This window comes from Eriocheir sinensis, chromosome 11 (genome assembly GCF_024679095.1).
Source record: "Eriocheir sinensis breed Jianghai 21 chromosome 11, ASM2467909v1, whole genome shotgun sequence".
NCBI lineage: Eukaryota > Metazoa > Arthropoda > Malacostraca > Decapoda > Varunidae > Eriocheir > Eriocheir sinensis.
Genome location: NC_066519.1, coordinates 9,830,926 through 9,854,035, shown reverse-complemented (window position 1 = coordinate 9,854,035; position 23,110 = coordinate 9,830,926). Strand labels below are relative to the sequence as shown.

At 42.9% G+C, this 23,110-nt stretch overlaps 1 protein-coding gene across 2 annotated transcripts in view; it reads left to right on the top strand.

Annotated features, from left to right (window-relative positions):
* The window catches only part of LOC126996816 (lysosomal alpha-mannosidase-like), a 114,223-nt gene that overhangs the window by 56,860 nt on the left and 34,253 nt on the right, over nt 1-23,110 (top strand). For both annotated transcript variants that reach the window (XM_050857678.1, XM_050857676.1), the window contains exons 12-14: nt 608-840; nt 9,015-9,098; nt 15,117-15,261. In XM_050857678.1, the coding sequence (XP_050713635.1) occupies nt 608-840; nt 9,015-9,098; nt 15,117-15,261 (462 nt within the window). The remainder of the gene's footprint in view (nt 1-607; nt 841-9,014; nt 9,099-15,116; nt 15,262-23,110) is intronic.

Genomic DNA, 23,110 nt, shown 5'->3' with positions numbered 1-23,110 from the left:
GGTCGAAGGCTGAAAGTGGAGTCCGTCACTCTGGGGGCATGAATTATGATAAGCCATTTTGAATTTTGAAAAATTTTTGGGAAGTGGTGTGTGTGTTGCATGTATGTAGTGTGGCGTGGAAAGTAAGAGGATTTGTCTTTAGAGAGCATGCTAAACTACTCTCTGGGGTAGATGAGACAATAGGGAAACAGAAAGTGAGGACACATGAAGGGTCTTTGAAGGGCTTGCAGCACCCTCCTTGCTTCTCGTATATACCTCACCGGGCGTGGCTTGCACCCATTTCGGTAGGTGTCTCCCTACCTACTCTACTCCTGTAAAAATTCATCCCTATGCTGTCCAACTTCCTAATGCAAGGCTAAGTCATTATTGTTTCCCTTTCATCAATTTCTGTGGTAAGCTTTGGAATACCCTTCCTCTTACTATATTTCCTCCTTTCTATGACTTACTTGCTTTTAATACGGGGTATCAAGACACCTCTGCAACTAAACTGTCTTTTGGAATCTTCCCCTGTATTCATTTATAGGAGCATTTTGGTGGATTTTTTTGCATCCTTGGCTTTCCTCCTTTACTTAAAGAAAATAAAGTTTTAATCGAGTATTCTCCTCAGGCAATGCAGTCGAGGCTCAGCTTGTGCCCATTCCTGATCCCGTCCTGTCCATTCCTGGCCGGAATTCATCTGCCACCTTTGAGCTGGTCTTCCCAGCCACAGACATCCCACCATTGGGCTTTCTCCGCTTTCACGTTCAGCAAACTGGCAATTATCGCATCTTGCAGCAGCAGAGGTCTGCTGTCCATTCTCACAAGCTAGGTGGGGATGACCCCATTAAACTACAGGGACAGGTGGGTCATGTTTCTTGAGTGTTGTTCATGTCTGTTATGATGCTACTAACTTGCAAGCTTTATTCAGCATATTACAGTACTGTAGTTGATGACATGTAAGGTGTGCAAGCATAACAGATGCACCTCAATATTGGTCAGAATTTTATTGAAAAATCATAAAAGCATGTTTTTGCCTGACATTTGTAGCCCTCACTGATATTAGGTCATTTTAAGGTTTTGTGTGTGTTCTTTTCTCATTAAATTCCACTATTTCCTGTTAAATAAGACTTAAGATTTGCCCGATGGTTGATAGAAGATATATTAAGGGAAGAGTCCTCTGTGAAAATATGAAAATAATTTTTAAAATATGAAATTGAGTTATATGGTCTATGGCAACATCCTATCCATTGGCTTTCGAATGGTAGATCTTTTTTCAGTCAGACATAAATTTAAATGCCAATAGCGAGGAGATTTAAATGGCTACTGCGTGGGCGTGGCACGATGACTGCGGCGCATTAGCTGGCATGCCAAAGTATGGAATAAATGTTGAAAAATCAAACATGCAGCAATCTTCAGGGTGAAGTTTGTAAGCCATGTAACAGTTTTGGAACACAATTTGGGTAGGCGGTGGCTGAGTGGTTAGCGTGCGGGCCCTGCATTCATTGCATGATGGACGACGTGGGTTCGAATCCGCCGCTACCACCTGGGATTTTTCAGTCACCACTGAGTGGCTTGAAACTACTCTAGAGGAAACCGTCCAAGTGAATGAAGAACGAGCTCCGGGGGAGCATGAGCTAAGAAAAGATGGCACCAATATAAAACACTTGCCTGCGCCATGACAGGCTTGGGCCAAATACCATTTAGGCCCCTCAAGAGAGCCTACCGGTGCTATAGGCTGGCACGTAAAATAAAAAATATGAATATGAAAAGTGCAACCTGCTCACAAAAATGTTTGGAACAAATTAATATGGTCACCTCTCGATTAACACGAGTTTAAATAACGCATTTTTTATTTAACATGAGTTGATATTTTAGGAGATACGTTTAACTAATGCGATATGTTCGATTTAACACGGGTTTCATCAATGACGTCACGCTCGATGATGTCATCGATGAAACATTATTAATACATTAGTAGGTCATGGAAACAACAAAAACACACATTCTCATTTTATTTCAATTTGTTCTTCACCTGCGTCGGCCACCGTCCCTCCTCACCCCGCGCTCCTTTCACCAGCCGCTCCCTTCACCTCCGCCACTCCGCCTCTCTTGCCTCCTTCCTCTTCCTTGGACTACCCATGCTATTGGTGACAAAGATAACTCCTTTAAGTTAAAGTTTTCTAAAGAAAGAATTGCTACATTACATTTGTAAGTCACTAACAAAACAAAAACACGTCCTCACACTCACCATCATCACTTTGTTGAAATTTTTTTTTGACAGATTAACAAAAATAGTTTAAAAAAAACATCTTGACAAATTGTGAGAATAAAAATGATTTATCAGATGTGTGTGTCATAAGAAAATCAGTAAAAAAATGGCTGAGAAAAATTCATTCAAAATTTTCATAAAAATAACAAAAAATAATTTTCTTAATTTTTCATTTCATCTGATCAGCTTCAAATTTTCATATGATAACAATGGTACTAATATATACAACATATAAGTTATTCATGACCATAGATGCAATTTTAATCCACGGCAGACTTTCCCCTAAAAGAGGAATATGCAAGTGTTACTCAAACTGATTCATAGATACAGTGCCTTTAGTCCTCTGTGAAGAATGCACTGGCATTAATTATATATACAGGTCGGTCTTGCCTCCACAATCTCTAGTCTCAAACTAATCAAATGTAGAGGGGATTGAGCACCTGAGTCCAGTACAGTGCTGAGAGTATGGAGATTGAGGTAGTTTGGGTACGTGAGAGGCAGGGGGAAGGTGAGGCATAGGGGAGAGCTGCTGGGGTGGAAGTTCCAGGTTACCATCCACCAGGCAGGCCAAAGAAGACATGGAGGCAGTGTGTTGAAGAGTATTTGGCAGCATTGGGCATTAGAGAGGCTAAGACAATGGAGAGGATTGGTTAGATGCATATCATTGACTGTCTAACCTTGCTGGTAACTATGGGAACACCTGAGGCTAAACAGATGAAGATGATGATGATGAATGAGCAGCTCGCCAAGTTTGGTGTCCTAAGGGAGGGTGTCATTATATAGGCTGTAGTCATCACACCAAGACCAACTCGTAGCCAGTTGGTTTGTCTTTAGTCAGGCATCATATTTTACATCTCTTTCTGACTACATATTAAGCCCAGTATTCCCAGACTCTCTGAGCTTTCACAACAAATAGTTGCAAAGGCTTCAAATGAGGTTAGTTGGGTTCTCATAATTTTTATATGTTCATGTTGCAGAAGCCTTTTTAAACTTTCACTAGGCTCATGAAGCTATTTCCCTCTCTTGTCCTCATACACATCATCGTCATCATCATCATCATTTCATCGACACCTGCTCCTAGGAGCTCCCACCAGGGGATGGCCACAGCAGAAGAGCTTCCTTCTTTCTCTATCCAGCCACTCCCTCCTTGCCTGTTCAAAGTTTCTCAAAGATCTTTCCCCCCTCTTCCTTACATACTCTTGCACCCTATCCCTCCATTTCACTGGAGGTCGTCCTCTAGCATTCCCTCCCTCTATCTCACTCATATACATACATAGCTGGGCACGATAACAGAAAATCTTATTCCTGATAACCGATAACTGATAATGGAAAACCTTATCGGTGATAACTGATATTCATTAACTGGAGACACAAATATAGGCGATAACCGATACCAATATAAATCCACAATTCCGATACTAGCTGGCGATAAGTCAGATAGGCGAAAACAATACTATATTGATATTTCAAATAAAAAACATAGATGAATTAAAATTTTCATTATCCGTATTTTAGAAAACTTACGAAACCTGAAAACCACACGTTGACATGTACATATGGACGGTAATACTAGAAACACCTGAACCGATGTTGTGTTATTTGGCGTCCCCACCGTCAAAACTGGTGCTTTTGTTTACAAACACTGTGAACTGCGCATGCTCAGACCATCAAGCGTAGAGCTGTACGGTCTCACAAAGCTTTTTAACCGTAATTAAGAGTTACTGGAAGGCTGAATCAGACATACAGTACCACTACCACCATCCCCGCTGTTTCTAGAACGACACTCTGTACGAGTTGTATTTATATGTACAGAGTGTCGTTCTAGAAATAGTGAGGATGGTGGTACTGTATGTCTGATTCAGCCTTCCAGCAACTCTTAATGTGTTAAAAAGCTTTGTGAGACTGTACAGGGCTACACTTACTGGTCTGAACATGCGCAGTTCACGAGAGACCAGTGTTTGTAAACAAAAGCGCCAGCTGTTGAAGATGGGACACCAAATAACACAATGCCGGGTGCCTTCAATACCATGGCATGCTCACAAACGAATATGGAATATCAAATTTGAGGCAGTGATTAATCATTTTGGGGGCAAAGTTAAATGATTTTTCTCTTTGATACTGTATATTGATTTTTGAGTCTAACATAAAAAAGTAACCTAGTGTTTTAATGTGGATGATCTAAGTATGAAATCTCTTCACCGAAGATATTTCATAGCCCGAAGTTTTATCATACAATACCGGGCGCCCGGGCTACACATGCGCAGTAGGGAGGAGACTTTTTTTTTTTTTTTTTTTTTTTTTTTTTTTTAGAGGCAGAAAAAAGTAGCGATTATCGCTAGTTTGGTTACAAAACTAACAAAGATACCGATATATATTTAAATAGGTAGCAGATGGCTGATAACCCGATTTTGTTATCAGTGATAAAGTATTGCGATAACTTATCGCGATAACGCCCAGCTATGCTCACATACACCCTTCTGGTCATCTTTCCTCCATTCGCTCCATGTGGCCAAAACACTTTAAAGTCTGTCGCTTCACTTCTTCCACCACTCCACACTTCTTCCCTTCACCCCTGTGACACATTCCAAAATGCTTGTACACGCTTTCATTACTCATTCCATCCATTCTACTCACACCACAAGCACTCCTCAAATAACTCATTTCCATTGCCTGCACTCTAGACCTCTGACTTTCATTCCAGGCCCACGTTTCACTTGCATATGTGAGGGTTGGTACTATTATTGTATTTCTCAAATCCCTCTTTACCTCCATGCTCACACTTCTGCCATTTATGATTCGTCCCAAAGACCCTACCACCCTTCTTCCTTGCGATGCCCTTTCTCTTATATCTCCCTCCATACCACCATGCTTACACATAACTGATCCAAGGTACTTAAACTCATTGACCTTCTCCATTTCTTCACCATTCAAAATTATTTTGCATTCTTTTTCACATTTAATTCCCACTCTATATGGGCATACAAAATCTACAACCTCACTTCTACTTCACTCACAAACCATCACTTTACTCCTGTTGACATTTACTTTCAGTTTTCTCCTGTTACAGACACTATCAAAAACAGTGACCAAATTTTGTAGGTCACTTTCATTTTCTGCAATGAGCACCGTGTCATCAGCAAATAGTATCGAATTCAGTACCCACTTCCTTCCCTCATCGAACAGTCTTACTCCAACTTCTTCAACTTTGCCCTTAATTTCTGTAATAACACCATCCATATAAATATTGAATAGCCACGGTGACATGATGCACCCTTGTCTCAACCCCTGAGGGACGCAAAAAATAATCGCCTGTGTTGGCCAGAACACAAAAAAACGCCGATTTTCATGTGCGTATTTCAAAAATATTAATTTAACAAAAGTTTTAGTTTTTCAAGTGTTTTCTGATGGTATATTCAGAATTTCGATTATTTCCATAATTGAATATGGAATGGAATATGGAATGGAATATGGAAATCAAGGAAAACCGAAAAAAAAACTTTTTTTTGTCTGACAAAAAAAATAATTGAACAAAAGTTGTAGATATGAGCAAGCCAAACACAGAAATGCATAGTAATTTGAAAAAAAGAAAAGAAAAAAAACACCTACAGGAGGTCTAGAAATTGGAGGTTGGAGCGAATTTCTGGCGGTCACGTGTACACGCGCTCGGCTTCCTTTGTCACAAGGCAGACAACAGGAGAGGAAGTTTATTGAAGACACAGGTCATGTCAGGTGTGGTGGTGGGGATGAGGGGAAGGGATGGGGCAGAGCGCATACCAGGGAGAAGGGTCACTGGAAAATTCCAGGCCGCCCACCCCTCACCCACTCCTTGTTTCCCGGCCGGCCACGTGACTCACCCACACCAACGCCAGGTGACTCACCCACACCAACATATATTTATAAAGTACATTGGTTGCCATGTGATTTGTATGCAAAAGATATTCACTAATACTAATGCTTTTGTGTGCACCTGAGGTAAAAAATACTGTGGATTGCTTTATGTAAAAATTCCCCATATAATTTCATGCATCAGCAGAACAATGAAATACTACAAAAAATAAACAACTAAACTATATACAATATTTACATTAGCTGAAAGCTGCCATTCAGTATTGCTTATATATATGGAAGTCCCTGAAGCAGTCGCCTACACACAGGGGCACTTTGCACTCACTGCACATCCAGGATGTTTTTTGACTTGGTTTTCTTGGGTGGCGGTTTGTGTTTGAACACACATGACACCTCCTACGCCCAAGATTTTTTCCACCAGCTTCATCCTTCTCTGTGGGAGGCAACGACACAGGATAGTGCCAAGCCACCCAATCAGCAGCCATCAGGCAGTCAGGAATACTGTCTGCACCTGCTGCACCTGAGCAGCCTCAGTGCACTGCAGTCAGAGTGCCATGCTTTTCCAGAATTTCCTTTACCAGTTTCTCAATGAACTCACGCAGCATGATTTTATTTCGCGTCTGCAACTGGTAGTACCTGAAGCAATTTAGCACAACCATGTCAACAATGTGGTAGAAGAATTTTTTGTACCATTTACTTGTCTTTCGTACACATTCAACACTGCCTATCTGCATGTCAGCTTTGTCTACCAGTTTCATGTTCAATGTGTAGTCAGTCACAGTCAGGTTTTCGCTGCGTCTCACCTGTGGCACAGTCAACACGTCCTGTGTCAAGCACTGTCCTATGGTGGATAGTCGAAAGCATGTTCACTGTATGCTTATCAGCCCACGAAATAACCATCATTGTGTCACATGTCTGAATGTCTGTTTCCCCTCTGTCTAAGTGTCAAAACGTTGGCATATTTTTTCTGTGTGTACGAACTGTACCACACAAGCCAGTTTTAATGTCATGTAAGTATGTTGACAAATGAGCTGAAGTGTAGTAATTATCAGTGTAGATTATGTGTCCTTTGTTCATGTAAGGCTCAAGCAGTTTTCTCACAACCGCACCAGAAAAGCCAAGTGGGTCGTCATGAGGAACTTCTGTGGTCTTACCTGTGTACAAAATTGATCTCATTATTGCACCAGTCTTGCAACAACAAAGAACAAACAGCTTCAGACCAAACCTATGCCTCTTTGTCTTTACGTATTGCCTGAAACCAATATTTCTTCTGAATAAAACCAATGACTTATCAATAACAAGTTTCTGAAACGGGGTAAACAGTTGTGTAAATTTATTATTTATGTGTTCATACACAGGCCTAATCCTGAACATTTTGTCAGTGTTGTCAATGAAAGCATTGTCGTTCAAGTGCAGATAAAACTTCAGTTTCAGGAATCGGTCACGTGTCATGAATTTCCCAAAGATTTCAGTAGGGAGCGGAGTACTCTTTATCCTGTAATCTTTTATGTTAGCTTTCTTGCTAAGTGGCATGAGCATGACAAGAACCAAGAGGACCAACAGTTCGTCAACAGTCGTGTCTTTCCAGCGTCGGTCAGGGGAGAATTGAGTACTACCCTCAATTCCCCCTGATTGCTGGAAATACTTGTTAGTCTCATCAACAGTATGGGTTATGATCATGTCAACCAAAAAACAACCTGAAATATGGCAGAAAAGAATCCGACCCATCATCAATACTCCTTACCTCTGGTGCTAGTCCAGAAAAAACTATCATCAAATTCATATGAATGACCAGGAAAAGACTCACATGGCACCCAATTGTACTTATCTGGATCAACATATGAAGGCAGGGGTGTATCAGTGGCTTGGTGCCCATGGGAAGATGATAGCCTCCCGGCACATGACGCACATGTGCGCCGCCTTGGTCTCCTCTGGCCGTGTGCCGGTGCCGCACATGTGCGCCGCCTTGGTCTCCTTCGGCCGCGCTGACTCCCGCGTCATGGTGTGTCTTCACTATCAGAGGAAGACACTGTATGGAGAGGTGGATGAAGGTGATGGCCTCTTCCCTTGGAAAGGGTGGAGGCGAATGCGGGAGGATGCATTCCGTCATCAGAAAAGTCTGAATCTGGTGAAGTCTCAGCTTTGGGGTCATCAGCATCCCTTTCACTGTCACTCGACATTGTAAAATCACTGTCAAAAAAGTCGAGGACTCGCCTAACATCACCACTAGTGTTTGATGTTTTGTCTCCTTGGCAACATGATGTGGACGAGCGCTGGTGGAAGTGGACGGCTGGGGAGAGGGTGGGGTCTCGCTTCCACCCTCCATCATGTACGGGTGTGTGACTGCGTGGCTAGGCGTATATTTGTTTGTCTACTGCATGGGGGTTGCCAGAGAGTGTTTATCTGAGTAGGGAAGCGGTCAAGGACATTGAGAAAGCGAGCGAAATTCAAAGAAAATGGGCTGTCCGCAGGCGGGACGAGCATCCTACGACGGTAAACCACTGTTTGGCCGCAGGCGGGACGGGCGTCCCTAAGGGGTTAAGCCCACTTTTATCTCAAAATGTTCACTTGTATCTCCAGTAATTTTGACACATGCAGATGCATCCTCATAGAAAGACTTTATTGCACTAAGCAGTTTTCCTCCCACACCATAAATCTTTAAAGCATCCCACAATGCAATCCAATCGACTCTGTCATAAGCTTTTTCCAAATCCATGAAGGCAGCGTATAGTTTCTTTCCTTTTGCTTCCCTCATACACATTATTAGCAAACTCATCCTCATTCACACCTATCATGTATTGTTAAAACCTCAAGATACCAAAGCTTTTCCTTCAGCCCTGCCTCCTGTACTGTATAATGTAAGAGACTAAAGCATCTGCCACCACAGAAACATGCTCACTGAAGTTTCCCTTGCCCTCAGAATGTTGCTGTCTTCATCGACTCACAAACAGGCCTTCTCAAGTTTGTGGGAGCGGTTAAACCTGGGGACATTCAAATGGTGCCGGTAAGTGTGTGTGAGAGGGTGTCAGGGGAAGGGTGTAGCTGTGTGGAAGTGTGGGGGAAGGGTATATTCACCTATTTGTAGCATACAGGGCCTGAGGTAGGCTCAGATAGTCCTGTCTCCTTGTCTACTTTTATCCAATCTTTCTTTCATTTGGTGGACACTCTTCACCTCCACCACTTCCTCCTCCAAACTGTTCCACAAATCCACACTTCTATGAGGAAAGCTGTACTTCTTTTTGTCTCTCAAGCATGTTCCCTTTCTCAGCTTCTTGTTGTGTCCTCTCAGTCCTCTCCTTTGCTCTCTCTCCATCAAGTCCTCTCTATTTGCCTTATCCATACCACTCATCAACTTAAACATTATCAAGTCTCCCCTTTCTCTCCTCTGTTCCAGAGTTGGCAGGTTCATGCATTCCAATCTTTCTTCATATGGCAGATTTGAGAGTTCAGGTACCATTTATTGTTGCAATTCTCTGAATCCTTTCCAGTTTCTTTCCATCCTTTTTTTGTGTGGGGACCATACCACTGCTGCATATTCTAACTGTGGTCTAATCATTGCCTTTATTATCTTTGTCATCATATCTATATCCATATAGTGGAATGCAAATCTAACATTTTGCAATAGTCTATGTATCACCAAATACAGGTAACTCTCGATTTACGCGAGTTTGGTTTACACATTTTTGAAATAACGTGGGATCCAAAATCCAAATAAATGTTTAATTTACATGTTTATTCCACTTATATGTGATATTTTATGGAGTGGCCACCATATGTCTCACACAACTGGACTCACACGGTGCCGCAGCCACACAGCTGAGCTCAGTTCTTCCTGCGCACCACTTGAACAACAATACAGTACCCACGCTGCCACGCTACTCAACAATAGGGGTGGTTAGGTACCGGTACTAACAGTACCAGCTATATGGTACAGTACCGGTACCAGACTGCTTGGTACCAGTACTAGCCAGTCGCTCATGGTGTCCCTCATTTCTTCCTCACACGAGTGAGGCTGAGGCTGAGTGCCTGAGTGGATATCTCGGTGATATGGATACTCTCTCTCTCTCTCTCTCTCTCTCTCTCTCTCTCTCCATAACTTTCCTGCCTAAATCCAAACTGGCTCTCATTTATTAATTTTTCTCTTTCCAGATGTTCAACCCATTGTTTTTTATAATTCTTTCACACATTTTAAAGATTACACTTGTGTGTGAGACTGGCCTATAATTTAATGGCTCATGTCTGTTCCCGTGTAATGCGATGACTAGGCCTGATAAGGGAGCCTCCCATAACCCACTTGGCCGACTCGGTAAGGAGTGGCACTCCCGTCACGCTGGTCGTGGGTTCAATCCCAGGCAGCCGGCGAATCCGTCTTGATTAATTTCTCGTGTGTTTCGATACACGCAGAGGAAGTGTGGGGCCAAGAGAATAGTAGAAAAGAGAAAAACAAATCTTGGGGCATTTCACTGGTGGCATACAGTGGGCATCCTCTCCTGCAATTCTGTTGAGTTTCCCCGAAGGGGTAACAGGTAGGATGGCCCATGCTCTCCAAGGTTAATAGAAAATGGGGGAGTTGGAGGTACATTCAAGTCGCATATGACGCGGATGCGTATGACGCGGATTCATAAGGCGTGGTGTCCTATGACGCAGTATGGTTTCAGAACCATATTTTCAGATCACGTGGGTAAAACCTTCTATGACACGGTTTGTGGTCTCCCCTGCCCAGACCGCTCCAGGTCCTCTCAAACGTGTGACGCACCAGTCCGAGTTGCCAACTCGGACCGCCCGCTGCAGCTTGGTTTGGGGAGGTGGAGCGCCTCCGTGCTGTGATGATGTCATCAGCAAATATGGCAGCCCAAACAAACACATATAAGTGCTTCCATTGCATTTCATCTCTCTGTGCCACTATAACCACTTCAGCTTCCTTTTCATTCTCTGTTGCAAGGAGCTCGTCGCCCAGAACAGCTTGTGATGCATGTTTAAATGTCGTCAGGAAGATTAGCAGACGCCATTTTGCCGCCAGAACAGCTAGTAAACGTCGTCACTCACTGGCAGCAAAATGGCGTCCGCTGATCTTCCTAACGACGTTTACTAGCTGTTCTGGCAGCAAAATGGCGTCCGGTGATACAGTAAACCCTCAGTTATCCGGGTGCACCGTATCTGACCTCGCCCGTATCTGGGAGATTTAAAAAATTTGATTTTTTTCCCAAAAAATAAAAAATAAATTGTCGCGCACCGCTAAAAGTCGTTCATATTGCCCGTGCGATGCCTCTAAGCTCTGCCCGGGCGGTGTACTGCACCACCAAGGTAAAGAGATTCTCTTTACTTTGCACACCACACAACAAACGCCCCGCACGCCATTGTTTACGTTCACCATGGCCCAGTTACTTGCTTTTGCGTGTGTGCCCTACCTTCTCCAGCCATTGCTTTGCCTGTGTGTGGTGTTTGTGGCGCTTACTATGGCACCGATGTACATATTGTTATGCCGGACGTGTTACTTGGGTTCCGTGTCGCCGTCAGGAGACTCCGTGGGAGGGAGATATGTAAACACTTTGCACAGCTTCTGTAGTTTAATATTCTTCTTTAGTAGTAGGCTACACTTCACTCGGACTCTTCACTTACCACTAGCTTACTATGACTGGGACTGGCCCTCTCTCGCCCTCTTCTCCTATATATATCCAGAACAGTACAGTTTAGAATATTACAGTATATTTCAGATCATACAAGAACATGTAGCAAAAATATATGCGAGTTGGCAACACTTCCCGCCTGGCGCCTGGGCGCGGACGGCTCGCCCTGCTCCCCGCCCCTTTGCTCGTTTCTGGGAGCCTTCTAGAGGCCTATGGTCGCCGGGGGAAGCTTCCGGCACAACAATATATATATATATATATATATATATATATATATATATATATATATATATATATATATATATATATATATATATATATATATATATATGGAAGGGGGGAAGCCTCTTTCGGATAAGCCGATTTTTCGGATAATCCGGATTTATGGCCGCCATTTTGATCGCCGGCATTGTGTTCTGCTGTATGGTAAGGACGACTTTCTTCCTTTTCCCGGTTTCTTTCGGCATGGTGATGTAGAAAGAAGTGAGGTCGAAGCACAGGTAGAACGCGATGCGACTGCCCAGTGTGAAGTGTGTGACGCGACTGCCGCCGACTGACGATGTAAACAATGAAACCAAACAAACACACGCTACGCTAAACAAAGTAGTACGCTTAAAACATGTGATGTAAATGTTTTATTGTATGTTTGTCTGTGTGCCTCCTTGTCTGGACCAGTGTATGTTGATACTTGTGAGCGTTGCAGATCTGAATTGTGAATGTTGCAGAGTGCGATTGTGAATGGTTGTGCAAGCTTGCAAGTGTGACCTTGATGCATCATGCAGGTGGAGACACAGTATGATGACTCATATTATCGCGCAACTCGTATGTTGGAAGGGGAATGTGGCATGGAGTGGAGAGGGGAGTCGTGTTTGTGTCGTTGTCTTGAGAGTACGGTGTGAGAGTAGTCGTGCAGTAGTTTGTTCGTTCGCCGCACCTACGTCCTTGCTGGGGCGAAGGTGCGGACGTGGTGTTGTTGAGAGTTTGTTTAATGTTTTTTGTCTAATACATTGATCTATTCGTTACAAGCTATTTCGGCAATACGTATTAGAAAGCATATTCATTTTAACTGTTCTTATCAATTTTAAATGTGTTAATATAGTACATATGTAGTTACTTTTATTTATTTTTGATGTTTTATAACGTTTTAGTATAGAAAAAAAAAATTTAATTGCATTATCCAGATCAATTTCGGATAATCCGGTTTTTCGGATAATCGGGGTTTTACTGTATATATATATAGTGCGGCAACTATGCCTGATGAACGAGCCTCCCATAACCCACTTAGCCAGTGGGGTACCTCTTTGGCGGACTCGGTAAGGAGTGGCTCTCCCGTCACGCTGGTCGCGGGTTCAATCCCAGGCAGCTGGCGAATACCCTGATCTTGATTAATTTCTCGTGTGTTTCGATACACGCTGAGGACGTGATGGAAAATAGAGGAAATAGAAAAATAAGCTCCCGGGGCATGACATATATACGTATGGGCGGGCATGGAAGGCTGTCGTGGGTTTACAGGCGTGATCATAAGTAGCTTCGTTTGTGCTAATGATATATTAAATGCAGTAGGCGAAAGCTGGGTTTTCAGGTCCGTAGACTTAACCTACACCATATCCGGGTTTTCCCCATATCCGGGTGCCCCCGTGGCTCTATTAACCCGGATACCAGAGGGTTTACTGTACAGGAAGCAAGGTATACTTGTGGGGTCCCGCCTGCAAATCCCAGTCTATCAAGTTTAGCTTTAAACTCGTGAATATTTCAGGCTGGAACTCTCCCCTTACTGAGGTAATTCCAGTTACCAATGTAATCTGTAATGATAGCTGTGTTTCTTGGTGTCTCTCAGGCACTTCGCCTTCTTATTTCCGTGTCTTCTTGTATTTTTAGTATCCCATATAAACAGGTCATCTCTGTCGATTATTTTCATTTCCCTCATCACCCTGTACACTGTAATTAGATCTCCTCTTTCTTTTCTCTTCTCCAAGGTTAGCACACCCAATTTTTCCAATGAGGAGTGATAATAATTTCATATCTCAAGCGCGTCAATATTTTTGCGGCTGTTTCCTAGATTCCACTTTCCCAATATTATTCTTTCTGTATGGAGACCACAGCACAGTGCTGCGTATTCCAGTCTTGGTCAAATCACTGACTCAGTCAGCTTCATCCTATTTTAATCCATGTAATGGAATGCCTCTTTAATCTTGGTTAGGAGCTTAAGTGTTTCTCCTGATATCTTGCTTATGTGTTTCTCGGGGGACAAGTTATTTTGGAATGTAACACCTAAATATTTTTCCTCTTGTGCCATCTTAATTTTATCACTCCCTATTTTATAATGCCAGCCTGATTCCTTTGCCCAATTCAAGAAACACATTTTTCAATAATAAATCCCATTTCCCTCTTATGGCTCCAGCTATAAGGTTTATCAATGTTATGTTGCATCCTTACACAGTCCTCTTCCTCTACCACTCTCCTCAGTACCTTTGCATCATCAGCAAGCATACCAGTAGCCCATGGTGTTATTTATGTACTATATAAAAAAACATTACATGTGCCAACACTGATCCTTGCGGTACTCCACATGTTACTCTGGACCACTCTGCATGACATTTGATCCCTTATGACTATTAGTATCTGTATCTCTCAAATAATCCTCCATCCACATCAAGATGTTTTCCCTCAGTCCTACATTTTTCAGTTTCCATAAAAGACACCTGTGTGGAACTTTATTGAAGTTTTTCAGATCCAGATTCACACAGTCCTCCCAGCCTCCTCTTTCTTGTAACATGTTAATTGCTCCTGCATAGAAACTTGGTACATTTGTAACACACGATCTTCCTACCCTGAAGCCAAACTAATGAAATGTGAAGACATTTAACTCTTCCAAATACTTCATCCATGGTTCTTTCATTACAGTCTTACACAGGCTTGTACAGTTTAGCCACAGCACTAGTCAGTGACACTGGTCTGTACTTCATTGGTTATTCTTTATTCCATCCTTTGTATATCAGCACTGTGTTAGCACATTTCCAATTGAGTGGCACTTTACCTTCCGCCAGTGAGCTCACAGCCAATCTCTGCATATTATCTGCAAAATGATCCCTACACTCTTTCAGTATCCAATTTGAGATCCCATCAGGGACTGGTGCCTTCTTTGCATTTTGTTTTTCTAAAAGATTCTTCACTGCTTGTACTTCTTTCTCTCTCCTCTTTTTCTAAGGTATTGGACCACCCTGTCACCCCATTTTACTAGGGGTCATTGTCTTGCATTCATTGCATCAACCGTACTCCCATACACTTTTTTTGTCAGTTCATTCTTTCCCATTCCTATTTATGTCCTCCCTTTACCAAACACTGTTGAGAGCAGTGAGTGTGTGGGTGTTTCATAATGCTTCCCAATGCCACAGGTCAGCCAGAACTTCTTTGTCTACACGGCAATGGCTGGAGATAACAGCAAGGAGCAGTTCAGAGCCTCAGGTGCTTACATCTTCCGTCCCAACGGCACAGAAGCCATCCCAATTGCTGACAAGGCTGAAGTCACCACTGTGGAAGGTTTGTGGTGGTAGCTGTGATGCTGTGGTGCACATGTGTGTATTTACTTAACTGTAGTAAACAGGATATGAGCTAAGCTCATGTTGTCCTGCCTATATATCTGTTTTTGTCTAACTTTATTTTAAATCCATGAATGTTTTTTGCGCTAACTATCTCTGCATCCAGGCTATCCCATATTTTAATGATTTCATTCAGGAAGCCAAACCACCTTACATCCTTCCTGCATCATGTTTCCCTCAAACTATGTTCCTGACCCTTGTCCTTCCACTGTCCCGTATCAGGAAATCTTCCTGGCCTACATGCTCCAGGCTCTGTCTGAGTTGGAGTGCCATGACTAAGTCACCTCTAATCTCTTTTCTTGGAATGTAGGCAGTTCTACTTTGCACAATCTCTCATTGTAATGCAGTTCTCTTAGGCTTGGTGTCATTCTTGTTACCATTCTTTGCATTCTATGCAACATGTGTATGCATTTTTCAGGTGAGGTAACCACATCACAGCTGCATATTATAGCTTGATCTTATTATAAAAATTATAAACATTTTTAGCATCTCCTCATCCATGTAACCAGTGTAATATGTCAACGAACTAAAATATTTTCCAATTATATTTTTTTTTTTTTTTTTTTTTTTTTTTTTTTTTTTTTTTTCAAGGGAAAGGTTATTTTGTGCTGTCATTCACAGATTCTTTCATCATTTGCTTTGTCGAGGGTTTCTCCCCATTTTTAAAACATGACATTTCCCAGCATTAACGCCTTCATTATGGCTGGGCCAAAAGTGCGCTGCGCCTCATATCTGGGAAGGCTGCCAGCATAGCTGGGCATGATAACAAAACCTTATTCCCGATAACTGATAATGGAAAACCTTATCAGTGATAACCAAAATTCATTAACTGGAGACACAAATAATGGCGATACCGATAACCGGTATGTACCCGATATAAATCCACAATTCCGATACTTGCTAGCGATAAGTCCGACAGGCGAAAATGATACTATTTTGATATTTCAAATAAAAAACATAGATGAATTCAAATTTTCATTATCTGTATTTTAGAAAACTTACAAAACCTGAAAACCACACGTTGACACGTACCTATGGAGGGTAATACAGGTAACTCTCGATTTACGCGAGTATTGTGTCCTTGAAGAGGTCGCGTAAAACAAAAACAATGTAAATCAAACAAGAGGTAGGTTTCTATCGCAAAATAGATATTCACTTCATTCAGTAGAGAGAGAGAGAGAATATATCCATATCACCGAGATATCCACTCAGGCACTCAGCCTCACTCATGTGAGGAAGAAATGAGGGACACCATGAGCGACTGGCTGGTATTGGTACCGGTACGAAGCCGTCTGGTACCGGTACCGAGCAGTCTGGTACAGGTACCGTACCGTATAGCTGGTACCGCTAGTACCGGTACTGGTACCGGTACCTGCCCACCCCTATTGTTGAGTAATGTGGGTACTGTATTGTTGTTCAAATGGCACACAGGAAGAACTGAGCTCAGCTATGTGGCTGTGGCGCCGTGTGAGTCCAGTTGCGTGGTGGCCACTCCATAAAATATCGGGTATAAGTGAAAAAAACGTGCAAATTAAACATTTAGTTGGATTTTGGACCCAGCGTTATTTCAAAAACGCGTAAACCAAACTCGCGTAAATCGAGAGTTACCTGTACTAGAAACGCCTGAACCGGTGTTGTGTTATTTGGCGTCAAACCATCAAAAGCTAACACTTTTGTTTACAAACACTGGCCTCTTGTGAACTGCGCATGCTCAGACCAGCAAGCGTAGACCTATACAGTCTCACAAAGCTTTTTAACCGTAATTAAGAGTTGCTGGAAGGCTGAATCAGACATACAGTACCTCTACCACCATCCCCGCTGTTTCTACCTAGAACGACACTCTGTACGAGTTGTATTTATATGTACAGAGTGTTGTTCTAGAAACAGCGAGGATGGTGGTACTGTATGTCTGATTCAGCCTTCCAGCAACTCTTAATGTGTTAAAAAGCTTTGTGAGACTGTAAAGGGCTATGCTTATTGGTCTGAACATGCACAGTTCATGAGAGACCAGTGTTTCTAAACAAAAGCGCCAGCTTTTGACGTTGGGACACCAAATAACACAACACCAGGTGCCTTCAACAGGTGGCATGCTCACAAATGAATATGGAATATCAAATTTGAGGCAGTGAATAATCATTTTTTGGGCAAAGTTAAATGATTTTTCTCTTTGATTTTTGAGTCTAACCTAGTGTTTTCATGTTGATGATCTAAGTATGAAATCTCTTCACTGAAGATATTTCATACCCCGAAGTTTTTTTCATACAGCACCGGGCGCCCAGGCCACACATGCGCAGTAGGGAGGAGACAACGTTTTTTTTTTTTTGAGAGGCAGAAAAAAGTACCAATTATCGCTAGTTTGGTTACAAAAGTAACGAAGATATCAATATATATTTAAATAAGTAGCGGATGGCCGACCCGATTTTGTTATCAGCGATAAAGTATCGCAATAACTTATCGCGATAACGCCCAGCTATGGCTGCCTGTGCCATATTTTGAAACACCACCACTGAATCTATCAAATCAAGCCATAAAACTAGATGAAATCATCATGTATCATGTACCAAATATGAGGAATCAATAGGTGCACAAAGAGAAACATAAATTCTGGTATTTTTTGAGATGGATACCTAGAGATACAAGTAAACTTGCAGTACTGTTTAGATGACATAATATTCACTGCATTGTATTCCCATGCATTAGTACTGATAGGTAGATAGGCTTGTGGGAAAAAGTGTGAGAGAGAGAGGGAACAGAACATGGAGCAGCACATGCCTCACCACTTTACACAGGCATGGACATGATAAACATGATGGTGTATGGAGGTTGGGGGGTGGCCGAGGAGGGACAAAGTAAGGGGGTGGGCTCTATTATCTTCTCTTACTTTGCATGAAGGGAAGCTGGGTTGGCAAGGAAAGGGAGGAAAATAGGGGCCTGGAGGGGGTGTGCAAGGGAGGGAAGGTAGGAGAGAGGTGGAGAGAGAAGATAAGAAGGTGGGATGGAAGGAAAGAGGTGGAGAGGGTAGGAGGTAGGAGGGATGGAGGGGTGTGGTGGGAGGGGGAGTAGATGACATCTGTGTCCTTGAGCACTCAGGGTAAGACATTGCAATCACACCAATACTATTTTTTCTCTTCCTCTATGTTATTTCATGGCAGAAATCATCAGCTAATGCACACGACTAGTACATTCAAATACACTTGTAATGCCCCGCGAGCTTCTTTTCTAAATCCTTCCTATTTCTCAACACGGCCTCTGCGTGTATCGAAATAACACGAGAAATTAATCAAGATCAGGGTATTCCCCGGCTGCCTGGGATTGAACCCGCGACCAGCGTGACGGGAGAGCCACTCCTTACCGAGTCGGCCAAAGAGGTACCCCACTGGCTAAGTGGGTTATGGGAGGCTCGTTCATCAGGCCGTCGCCGCACTACACACTCACATTCCTCTATAATAATAATAATAATATCAATAATAATAATAATAATGAAAGTCAAGTAGGACATAGTATCATATATGATGTTTAAAAACAAATTTACATTATCCAGGAGACTACAACAGCTAAAACAACAGTGTGGATCTGTGACAACAAGCATGTCATCGTGCTGCTGATGGTTGAGTTGTGACATCAAGAGGTACAACATCATCGTAGTGAAGGGGTTACAACGTCCATATCCCACATTTTACTCCAGACATGCAATTCTTCCAGATTCTTTCATAGTTTTTTACAACACTCAGTGACTTCTATCAGCTTCATGAGTTTTTCATCATCTGCAAACTGATTTATATAGCTTTTCAACGTGTCTGCCATATCACTGACGTACCCCATGAACCTATAATTGGTGCCAATACCAAACCTTGCTTGTTACAGTCATCCTTAATGATGCACTGTCCCTTATGACTTCCCTCATCTGTCTTTTGTCAAGCAGCTCTCCACCCAGTTAACCACTAACGACTGGGTGATGGGTATTTCCGGTTGCCAGGTTAAGGGCGGGTGAAGGGTTTTTCTGGTCTGCCATTTACCACTATAATTTTGATTGGTGGCCATCTTGTAGATCAATCTCATTACGGTTTTAGTGGAAGTGATATTGAGGCCCCTGAGGATTCATCCTACCACCCTTTAGGGATTATCAAGTTAAGAATATGAGGGTAATGACGGGGCTTGTAGCGAGGTCGAGTGGTGGGAGTGGAAAGGCCACTAGCTACACTGCACCAGCCACAACCTACACAGTGTTCAAAACACAGGTCTGCTGCGAGGCAAGTTACTGCATTTCATCACGTCACCACGGAAACACCACATGATGTAGAGACTTCAGGTTTGTGGCAGATTGAAGAGGAAGGATGGATAAAGGGAATGCTCATATATTTAAAGCTATTGGCTTAGGCAGAGCTGTGAAATTGATAACGGAAATTGAGCAATTTTCGGGAAAACATCAGAACGTGTGCCGTACAGGGAGAACTGATTTCACATTACATCCCCGCCCTGTAGGGGTTAAACAACTTTACCTGTACTCATCCAGAGTTTTTCAGTTTCCAGAGGTGTGGCCCTCTGTCATAGGCTTTTTTAAGATATAGACAGAGGCAGTAAACTCATCCTTCTCCCTCTTGCATGATATCTGCAGCCCCAGTGTAGACTCAAGCAAGCTTGTAACACATGATGATCTCTCTCTTTTAACCCTCTGAGTACCGATGACGATACGGTATCGTCACCACTGGATGTTACCGCCAGTACGGGTGACGATACCATATCGTCACTGAGTTACCCTTACACTCGGTCTTATTTCGCGAAAAGTTTTGGTTCCCCGAAGACCAGCCGGGTATCACGTGATAGCTAGAGAGTTGGGCTAGCCTCTCCCAGGTTCTCGTGATCCTATGGGATACGCCACATAGTGAAAACAAAGGAAAAGTTCAGGACAGCTTACCACCCTCTGCCAAAAACAAAATGTTGCTTCCCATACGGGTGACGATACCGTATCGTCATTTTATAATTTTCAAAACCGGTCTTATTTCTCGAAATATAATTGTTCCATGATGCACTGAGTGTAAAAAGTGTGGAACTACAAAACCGCGCTGAAACGGAGTGGCGGGCACAGCCGCATGAACTCGCTCTCGGCTGAGCGGGGCTGGACGGGTGGGGCGGGGCTGCGGGTGAGATGAAGGGGGTACACTTCTAAGCTACGGAAAGGGGAATGACAACATTTTTTATGGTTTTGGGATAGATTCGAGTGTTTTGAAAGAAAAAAAAAATTTGCACATAGTGCGGTATGGGGTGTACTAGTTTTCTCGCCATAGCGCGGTACTCAGAGGGTTAAAGCCAACTTGTTACACTCTGTTATAAAAAAAATTTCTTCCAGGAACCAAGCCCATCTCTTCTCTTAATAATCGTTTCGCATAGCTTGCATGTCACACTTCTTGATGATCTTGGCCTGGAGTTCAGTGGGTCTTTTTTTATCAATGCTTTTTTTTTTTTTTTTTTTTTTTTTTTTACAGCTAAGGAGACAGTTCAAGGGTGTAAAGAAAAATATATACATATATAAAAAAAAGCCTGCTACTTACTGCTCCTGAATAGAGGTCAATGGAGTGTCCAAAAAGAGAGGTCAATTTCGGGAGGAGAGGTGTCCTGATACCCTCCTCTTGAAAGAGTTCAAGTCGTAGGCAGGAGGAAATACAGATGAAGGAAGATTGTTCCAGAGTTTATCAGCGTGAGGGATGAAAGAGTGAAGATGCTGGTTGACTCTTGCATAAGGGGTTTTGACAGTATAGGGATGAGCATGAGTAGAAAGTCGTGTGCAGCGTGGCTGCGGGAGGGGGGGAGGCATGCAGTTAGCAAGTTCAGAAGAGCAGTCAGCATGAAAATATTGATAGAAGATAGAGAGGCAACATGGCGGCGGAATTTGAGAGGTAGAAGACTATCAGTAAGAGGAGGAGAGCTGATGAGACGAAGAGCCTTTGACTCCACTCTGTCAAGGAGAGCTGTGTGAGTGGACCCCCCCCCCACACATGAGATGCATACTCCATACGAGGGCGGACAAGGCTCCTGTAAATGGATAGCAACTGTGCAGGGGAGAAGAACTGGCGGAGACGGTACAGAACGCCCAGCCTCGAGGAAGCTGATTTAGTAAGAGATGAGATATGAAGTTTCCAGTTGAGATTTTGAGTTAAGGATAGACCGAGGATGTTTAGTGTTGAGGAAGGTGATAGCTGGGTGTTGTCAAAGAATAGGGGATAGTTGTTTGGAAGATTGTGTTGAGTGGATAGGTGAAGAAACTGTGTTTTTGAAGCGTTGAAGGACACCAGGTTCCTCTTGCCCCAATCGGAAATAATAGTAAGGTCTGAGGCTAAGCGTTCTGTTGCCTCCAGCCTTGAATCGTTAAGTTCCTGTAGAGTGGGTCTTCTATTAAAAGAAGTTGAGTAATGCAGAGTGGAGTCATCGGCGTAAGAATGGATAGGACAGTTCGTTTTGGAAAGAAGATCATCAATGAACAACAGAAAGAGAGTGGGAGATAGGACAGAACCCTGTGGGACACCACTGTTAATAGGTTTAGGGAAAGAACAATGACCATCCACCACTGTAGAAATAGAACGGTCAAAAAGGAAACTGGAGATAAAGGTACAGAGAGAAGGATATAAACCGTAGGAGGGTAGTTTGGAAAGCAAAGATTTGTGCCAGACCCTATCAAAGGCTTTTGATATGTCCAGTGCAATAGCAAAGGTTTCACCGAAACGGCTAAGAGAGGATGACCAAGAGTCAGTTAGGAAGGCAAGGAGATCACTAGTAGAACGCCCTTTGCGGAACCCATACTGGCGATCAGACAGAAGGTTAGAAGTGGAAAGGTGCTTTTGAATCTTCCGGTTAAGGATTGATTCAAAAGCTTTAGATAGACAGGAAAGTAAAGCTATAGGGCGGTAGTTTGAGGGATTGGAACGGTCACCCTTCTTAGGCATGGGCTGTACAAAGGCATACTTACAGCAGGAAGGAGAGGTTGATGTTGACAGGCAGAGACGAAAGAGTTTGACCAGGCAGAGTGTCAGCACAGAAGCACAGTTTTTAAGGACAATAGGAGGCACTCCATCAGGTCCATAAGCCTTCTGAGTGTTGAGGCCAGAGAGGGCATAGAAAACATCATTTGGAAGAATTTTAATAACAGGCATAAAGGAGTCAGAGGGGGGATGATTAGGAGGAGGAATATATATATATATATATATATATATATATATATATATATATAGATATATATATATATATATATATATATATATATATATATATAGATAGATAGATAGATAGATATAGATATAGATAGATAGATAGATAGATATAGGTAAAGGTAAAGCTGGGGACATAGGCTGTAGCAGTTCATGGCCTTGGTGCTCATCTCCGTAACATTGGTCCTTGAGCCTGTGGTGGGAGGGAGCCCATTACCCCGGGACACAGGGCTAGTGTGACATCCGGGTTACCACAGTTTACTTTCCCCAGGTTTCCCCAGGTACCCATTTATCGACCAGCCCGAGAGGGAGGATGAACAGCTGGGTGAGATGCACGCCGACTGCCCGGGCCGGGATTCGAACCCGGGCCCGCGGAGTAGAAGCCTGGCACGCTGACCACTAGACCACAGAGGTGTATATATAGATATAGATATAGATATATACTTTTATTTGAAGCTGAATCTGCCACCGAGAAATGTAGACTAATATCTTTCCTTCCTTTCCCTCCCCCTTCCTCCTCCCCCTCCTTCATCTCTCTCTCCCTCCTCCTCCTCCCTTCCTTCCCCTTTCACTTCTCCCAATCTCTCCTTC